General features: G+C 38.5%; 1 protein-coding gene across 1 annotated transcript; it reads left to right on the top strand.

The window, feature by feature from the left end:
* The first annotated feature begins 1,245 nt into the window (after nucleotides 1-1,245).
* LOC116382510 (immunoglobulin-like and fibronectin type III domain-containing protein 1) lies at nucleotides 1,246-8,445 on the top strand. The gene is made up of 7 exons (XM_031845612.1): nucleotides 1,246-1,292; nucleotides 3,682-3,758; nucleotides 5,311-5,370; nucleotides 6,645-6,767; nucleotides 6,955-7,094; nucleotides 8,064-8,163; nucleotides 8,393-8,445. Exons 2-7 carry the CDS (start codon nucleotides 3,713-3,715, stop codon nucleotides 8,437-8,439), a joined length of 516 nt encoding a protein of 171 aa, XP_031701472.1. The 5' UTR covers nucleotides 1,246-1,292; nucleotides 3,682-3,712; the 3' UTR covers nucleotides 8,440-8,445.
* Nucleotides 8,446-8,544: the final 99 nt, after the last annotated feature.

Below are 8,544 nucleotides of genomic sequence, written 5' to 3' on the forward strand. Positions count from 1 at the left end.
GATGCACCAACACACTGACGGACTGAGCAGCATTACCAGGCTGCTAATGGGACGACGAAAACAAACAGGTTTCCATGGAGAGAACATAACAGGAATGAATTACCTCACATCAGGAAATTAGATCAGCAACTGCAAAAACAAATTGTGTAAAAGTAAACCGTTGATGTTTATCACCTGCTGCAGTGACCTCTGTTTTACGTATGTCATATTGTCTCATGTACTAAAAGTGGTGTACGTTACACATTGTAAAAAATGGCAGAATGTATATAAAGTTTGATTCGTGATGGGACGACTAAGAGATACTCTGGTACTTGACCTTGAGAACATGAATGCCTTGTTCTTCATTCGACCTTCCCTTTCCCGAAATCACACCTGCCTCAAAGCCACGACAAGAAGAGCTCATACCACATAAATGCCATGACCTTGATTATGTAATATAAGAAGTACCCAGCAGACACGGGGAGGAATGCCTTGTTCATGACGTGTGATCTCCAACAGCAAGAGTTTAGCACAATTCAGGATCAAACTGTGAATTTGTTTCAACAACATACTCTCTTCAAGTTCAATGGAGAGTATGACTTGAAAGAGAATGCCACGTTCTTTGATTAGCTTCACAGTCCAGATTAATAGCAAAGCCCGTCTTGTGCCACTTCACCTGCTCGCCACCAGCCAATGAATTACCATAGTTTAAGCAGCTCTTAATGATGCATGTTTCCATCACAGCCTGGGGTAACAGCTCAGACTCCAATTCATCTTTTGAAGTCGTTTGCCTTTACTTTTACCAATTAACACTCTACTTAACAGAAACTGAAAGCACTACTAACCCCATGATGGTTAAACGTGTATAATATCTGTAAGAATAAGATACCAGACAACCCGAATGAACTCCGCAATCGTTTTCTTGTCAGCAACTGTTCTGTGAAAGATGAGTCCGCTGTCATCAGTAATTAGTGTAGTAAGACATAAACTTCACCACTAACTTGTCATTGGTAGCCCTTCCCTCTCCCTCAGGCTATTCATCCCTCCTTACCTCATGCAATGCCCACACCACCACCACCACCACCACCACCGCCCGCCCCGCTCCCCCTAAATAATAACCCACCAGCTATGAGCATCCATCTGCCTAAACAGAAGAAGCCTCTCTTTGACAGTCACTGTCTAGGGCACAAGCTTGCAGGCAGCTAAATCAAAACGCGTCTTCCCAAAGGATTTAATATCCAGTAAAACCCAGACGGCAGCAAGTACCATCTATAAACCAGTCTCAGTAGGAGTGAGGACAAAGCTGTAGACAGGTAAACCCCTCTTCCTCTGCGTTTGTGTGTGTGTAACCGAGGGTTGCTTCCTGACCGTGGGTCAGTCCTCATTTCTTCACGATATCCAGGTGGATTCAACTTTATCAAACTATAGTAGAACAACTGGGGTTTTACAGGATGCTTGAGAGGAATCAGAGGTTTCTATTTAAAGGCAGTCTGGATCAAAGAGTTGATTTTCACTTTTTGTTTGTTCTGCACTGTTGGCTTGGTGGTGTATGAAAGATTCTTCTACACGTTAAATACCTTCTATTTTTCCATCTGTGATAAAACACAAGCTGGTTTGACATTGGATGCAATTACCATTGTAACTTTGAATGTGAACAGATGAAGAAAATATTCAGCTGCAATAAAATTAACTGACTCTGGCTGTATCTCAGCCCCCTCTTCTCTCCCTAGGTGTCAGGTTATCGTTTGATTCACCATTGGTGTACTTTAAATACGTTGATGAATTGAGAGCATTCAATTCTGAGAATTCAACCTCTGAGAATTGAATTAGAGCAGCCTTGGTCTGCAATAATGCTGGGTGTAATCACATGAAGGTATTATAGGGTCACAGCTAACTATAGCCGGGGAGCTGAGCACCATCAGTGCTTGTTGTGCATTCAATATGCCTTGGCCTCTAAATGACCACCGTCTGAATGTTTGCAAATCCTCACTCCTCCTGTCTTATGTACAAAAAAGTACATAAGAAGCGACTACTATCATCCCTTTATGAATGAATTCATAAAAGCAGCCAATATTTCAGTAAACATATAAAACAAATTCAACAAAGCTTTTCACTGAAGCTTTTCACTGAAGCTTTTGAGCTGCATTAACTGGATGAATAAACATTTTTTTGTATATAATTCACACATCGGGTACATGTATTTCCCACTGCGTGTAAGGCCACAGAGACTAGCAAGCAATATTTTAATTTTAAGTAATTGGGGGTTTACATGGTATTTGTAGCAGTCATGCATAAAAAAAACTGAAGGCAACACTCAAATATCAATATATATGTATAATATATGCTGTCAATGAATAGGATTTTGTCTGTTCGAGCGTAAGAGGTACGTATATCTGTAAAATGAGAACCGAGCTACTTGCTTTAGTATTAAGGTTGTGTTCCCTGAAGGTGCTGAAAAACAACATTTGATATCTTGGTAAGTGACAGTAAGAGGCTTCACAGTGATTAACAACTATGAACTAAACCGAACTACAGAAAGATCGGCATTTCTACTTCAATGGTTCTTTCTCGTTAAAACGAATACTGTATTGTTGTGTATTTTTAATGATGTGGACAATTTTAACAATATTTTTTTTGCAAAGATATGGCACATCCAGAGGAACATGAATGCATAAAGATAATATAAAAAACAAAACAATGACTATGTTTATATGCACAACTCCTCCAGGTTTTTTCCCATATTTAGAAATAGAGAATTACCACCAAGTTGTTTACATGCCTGCAAAAATGAATATCCCACTAATTTTTCTGTTGACAGTGCCACTTGTGCCATTTCGCTTCTTTGCGTTAAAATAGGATTGTTTTGTAAATTGAGGTAGATTTCCACCAGTGGGAACACAGCCTCCCTCTTTCATTCCTTGAAAAGGCTGCCGTTGCGATATTTGACATATGTCATAATCGTAATAATAGTGGAATATTAGTGTGCATGTATAGTGGTGGGCCGTCAGGGCCAGCTAAGCCTTCTCTGCTGGCCTAAACAGAATCACAAAGTTATAGCTATTTTATAATTTAATCATTTTTCACAAATACACTACATGTATTATAATGTTTTTCCCCATTAGCTTATTTTCTCATTGCACAGCTCCTGTCTTCCTCTGCTTCCAGCACAGCTTGTTTTAAGGAGAGCTTTTATCCAATCAGATTCAGCCCCTATTTCTCTATGTAAGGAGAGAGGCCTGAGGTCCTCTAGGCAGACTTTGCAGTCTAAGTGAATGGGGACGATATTGTTGATTGGCATAGTCTTCAACCAATCAGATATTTAGTTTGACATGTTCATGGCTTATTCTTTGACGTGCTGATGCTACCCAGGTAGCCTGCTAAGTACGTCAGCATTAATGTGTGCCGTGATTGGTCAATGGGCAAGCACGTGACTAATGTGAAACTTAAGGAAGCTGGCAGAAGTTAGTTGGAGTAGTAAGAATTCAAATTGAAAGAAATAACATTTTTAGGGTTTTGCTTGGTGTAGATTATTCATTTTTTTTACCTAGCTTTGTTTTTGCCATAAAAAAAAAAAAAAAAAAAAAAAAAAAAAAAAAAAAAAAAAAAAAAAATCAGGCTTGAACGCGCCACTGATGTATACGTAGTTAGTGATGTCTGCTCTTTTCATTGGTGCTAATGTTTATGTTTACATTCTATCTGCAGGTCACCCTTTTGACAGTTAACGTTTGCCAAAATGTGGAAAAAACCGAAGACCGCAGAGTCCACGACCAACCGACGATGTACAGTATTACAATTCAGCCTTTTTCTTCACATCTGTCTTTTTTATGCTTATTCCTGTCCCATTCCACTGACCTAAGCAATCGTTAAGTGGTCTGGTGTCCATCTATTGCCAACATAAAGTGGTGCTGTAGCAGATCGAAGCAAAAATTGTTGGATGAACTTTAAGCTCCTTATTCGCCTTCACTGTCATAAAAAAGCATAATGTAGGCCCTGCTGTATTGTTTTGTAAAGGAAAAAAACATATTAATGAATCATATAACACGAATATTAAAAAATCTGTCTAGAATGAACTAAACTATGTGCAAGTTAATTCATCACTCAAAGTGGAGGAAAATGAGCTGCATGCTAATCCTGCCAGAACACAGCATATTGCTGGAGTCAAACAACTTAGAGAAACATGAAGGTGATGAATCATCAAATTGAGTAATAGTCAGGCTTCAACACTACCTTGAATATCTACTACTACCACCATCTTATGTTTGTATTCATAAGGTATTTTTCCTTTACTGTTGAAAACAATGGTTACTGTATCTTTCAATCTCGTCAGTTTAAAGCGGTGTCCCTGCTACCAACATGGGAACATAACTGAACATTTGTTTGAAGCAGCGATAATCAATATTTTTACAATCATGTATCAAATGACAATGTGTAAATTGTGATAATGTGAAAGGGGTAGTAATGAATCTACACAGAGTTTGTACCATAAATCCGTAGCTCTTCACAGTTTTAAGCAGCTTGATAATGTCACTAGTTTTTTAGCTGTCCGGCCCACAACTTTTCTGGTACTTTCATAGCGTAATTCTTGGCATTTTTAGCAGCTAAAGAGTCAGACTTCTTTTATTGTATGTTAAAAAAGATAATCATTGAAGCTACTGCAACAGTTTATATTGTATCTGTGAAATGCAATGTAAACAAACTTTCCCTCCAACCACATGATGTACAGGATCTCCATCAACTTATAAAATGCATAAGAATTATGCGAGTTGAAGTTTGCCCAGCTGATAGGCAGCAGTGAACTGAAGGTCTTCTCTGTCAGGCTTCAGTGGTGAACTGAGGATGAGAAGAAAACATCCCTGAATTAAGGTTGCCTGTCGGCTGCCCTTTGCTGTGACCCTCTCAGTGCTTCAGTTTATTCAGGCCTTTACGAGCTTTCCTTTTCCACATTATGGCCGACTGGGTCACTTCCAGCCTCTCCGTCCGCTATTTCAGTCTCTCACTCAATTACTTCTGTCCGTCGGCCTCTCTCTCTATCCAGCCATCTATCAATCACTTTCACCTAGAAGTAAATAAATGCTTCACCGGGCTTGGATAATCATCAACATTTCTGAAAATATACAGAAAATGTCTGCAAGATATAACCTATAAGTTCACAGAGGTAGCTAATAAGGGACAGCTCCTGTTGGACACATACTGTATTGAATATATCTATCTATATCTATTTCTCTATATCTATACTGTATATCTATATACATACATACATACACTTCATGTCCTGCTATAGCATTCACTCATGTAGCTTTAACTGATCTACTGTCATTTCTTTCCACCCAGGTTTCTCACTCGTCCATCAATACATTCAGCGCTTTAATGAGGTGTCTGGCAGCAAGTCAGGTGAAACAAAAGAGCCGCTTTATTTTCTGGTAGAAAAACATAGAATGTCTCATTGAACTACTGTACGGTTTGAATACAATACTGAGCAATATTCATTATTACGAATAATGGAATTCATATTGAATAATACATTAGGTATTATTGAATACTGTGTCTGCTTCCGGCCTGTCCTGCCTTTGTGTTGATAACGTGAAATGTCTACTGTATTTACTGCCGTCGCCAAATCAGTCGCCCTTGTGCGACAGGGATGGCGTTCCACCTATTTCAGTCCTCGTCATAATAACCTGTAATCCCTGGATTAATGTTGTTCCTCATCGACTCCTGTGTGATCCTCTATCTTTGCACATCCAAAGCCTGATAAGGAAATGTTCGGCTGCAGTGCAGGTGGGCAGAGGATCACTGTGTGGAATGCCATGCGCTGCCGTTTGAAATGCCTGAGAGAATTAATCTGTCGTGTTGTCATTTAACTCTGTGGGCACAGTGTGTTGAATATGCATGAAAGAGCCGAAAGGATTAGTCGATAGACAATAACCTGCTGCTACTGTAATAAAAGTAAATTTGTATTGTTATTTGCTATTAGTGGAATATATTGTATTGACAAAACGATTAATAGAGAATATAATTGGCAGATTAATACAGCATAAGACAATGGTTATTTGCAGACATTATGTGCAAATCTATACATGAGTTACTTTGTTCTAATATAATGTAAACAATGTTCAACATACTGTATATGTAATGATGAGTGTGAAATGTGAAATTGCTCTTACACTACATCTCTGGTGTAAAAGGTTGTACAATTCAAAAAGGAGCATATTAAATATGAGTTAAAGAGCAACTTCTATTTGATTATTTTTATTTAATTTTACAGTTAACATAAAGCTACCAAGTTGACAAAAATCTAAAGCAAACTAGATATATTTGAGATGTACAGTCTTTATCATGACTACCATAACATATTTAGTGAGCAATGAGCTAGAACAATTGGGTACAAAAACATGGCAGGGCTCATTGGCTGAAGTAACTTTAAGTGAACTCAAACAGCTAATAGATTTCCATCTTTTAGTGAGTATCTGTGGGAGAAAAAAATAAATCACTGGGGATACATTTGACATTCCTGACATCTGCTGGTAGCAAATAAATAAATCAGTTCAGGCCGACCCACTTGATCTGAATATATTTCAAATCCCCTTTTGTTTTTAATTGCAGGTTGTAAAATACTATGCTCGTAATTAATGAAGTTTATTTTCATTATTTTTGCTGGCTTTGTGTAGCTGTCATCCGGAGAAGATCTGAGACTCCTGGAGTAATGATCACGCAGTATGTATTGGACATACCAGAGGGAAAAAGCACCCCAGACTTTGAGAGTAAACCGATTCCAGTATCTATCAAGGAAGGTGGGTTTCATCATAACAGCACTAAAACTCTGATATTTATGCCATTGTATTGTGACCTAAGAGAGATGTGTGGCAATACATGACTAACTGATGAAAGAAATATGATTGGTTGGCTTTCATGGCACTATTGTCTAATGATGAAAATAGATGTGAAAATAAAGATGCAGTATTTTCACATGTCCTTTAGGGCAAGTAGCCAGTTTCAAGGTTGTGGTGAAAGGGGATCCGAAACCAGAAGTGTCATGGAGAAGAGCTAAAGGGCCCATTACAGACAAGAACAAATTTCAGAGTAAATATGATGAATCATCAGGAGAGCATATATTCGAGGTGAGTGACCAAATGATTTCACAAACAGTAAAAGTCCATGGAGTATATATCACTACTTGTTTTAGGCAGGATCACGATCCACAGTTCATAACAGTACAAATAAATGAATTTCCCCATTTCAAAAAATATGTCCTACAACAGAACACACCAGACTAAATGATGTTCTCAACACGTAATATTTGTTTTTAACTATGCATCAGTTACTTTTTCAAAATCCACATGAACCACTCTTCACTTCAGGATGTATTTGATCCACACACAGCAAAGAAGAAATGAATCAGTCAGCAAATGCTATTTTTTAAACTGAGTCGGGTGCAGTGCTCACTCCACATAAAAAACGATCAGCGGCTACATTACATCACTTCCGGCAAACTCCACGGTGAACAATTGACTGAATCGGGCAGCACATTCACGTGTTGTTCACTACAGAGTCCATTTGTAACCGGTACCGACGTCATTACCGTTAATTGACTCTCCATTGCTCTGTTTGAGCGTGGTGAAACAAAAGCTCTCAAACTACCAGTGACAGTCTGCTGAATGTTGGCAATGTCTGAGGGTGTTCAATCTATAATCCTCACTCGTCCCCGATTCTGGCTGCATAAAGTAGAGATGGCAAGTTGATTTGATTTTGGGGAGATTTCTATATAGCAGTGGTGCTAAACATTTAGTAGCGGTGCTAATCATTTAGCGGTGGCGCTGCACGGCTGTATGCAGAGGGAAACACTGGAAGCATAAAGATGCAACAGGTAGTCCACAATCTAACGTCGTCTCTGTAAAGGCGGATCGTTGAGGTGTTTTAATCGTTCACAATCTAATATCAAAGTGCACACCCCTCCCTTTGAGTAGTTGCTGCTCATGCTGCGTTTTTAATATCACAGTAAAACAGTGTTAACAGTAGAACTGTAATAAAATGCATGAATTCAATACGTACATCTGATAAGCCATATCGCACCTTATTTGTTTTTCTAGATTGTCAAAGTGTCTGGTGAGGAAACAGATACATACAAATGCTATGCTGCCAACGAATATGGAAAAGCTGTCTGCACAACAACATTAAATGTGATTGAGGGTAAGAGTTAAAGCAATACAGTTCTAAACTGATTGAGAATATTGGTTTGATGGCAGGGAGTCGTACGTCTCTAACTGGCGTTGTAATTCCCTTTAACACTTCTTCTCATTGTGTGTTTTTAATCATTGAAAAAGAACTATGTGTAGTTCCCCCATAGCTTTATCCGACTACAAATCTAAAGTATAGCTGTAGAAGACTAACAAACTTGAGATGAATTTGCTGCTTTCAGCTTCGAAAAATCCATCAGACTTCAGAAAACTGCTGCGGAGAAGGTAAGAAAACATATATGATGATGATAAAATATCAAACCAGATGTGTGCGAATTGTATCATTATTGTTGTTTGGCCAAAAATAGTTTTTCAACATTTGCTTGACACCTTT

The sequence above is a fragment of the Anarrhichthys ocellatus genome, unplaced genomic scaffold (genome assembly GCF_004355925.1).
Source record: "Anarrhichthys ocellatus isolate YVR2014 unplaced genomic scaffold, GSC_Weel_1.0 scaffold5, whole genome shotgun sequence".
In the NCBI taxonomy this organism is placed as follows: Eukaryota; Metazoa; Chordata; class Actinopteri; order Perciformes; family Anarhichadidae; genus Anarrhichthys; species Anarrhichthys ocellatus.

Coding starts and splice junctions, on each gene's coding strand:
- LOC116382510 (XM_031845612.1), top strand. CDS start 3,713: ATGTGGAAAAAACCGAAGACCGCAGAGTCCACGACCAACCGACGAT. Junction 6,768..6,954: donor TCCAGTATCTATCAAGGAAG/GTGGGTTTCATC, acceptor CATGTCCTTTAG/GGCAAGTAGCCAGTTTCAAG. Junction 7,095..8,063: donor CAGGAGAGCATATATTCGAG/GTGAGTGACCAA, acceptor TTGTTTTTCTAG/ATTGTCAAAGTGTCTGGTGA.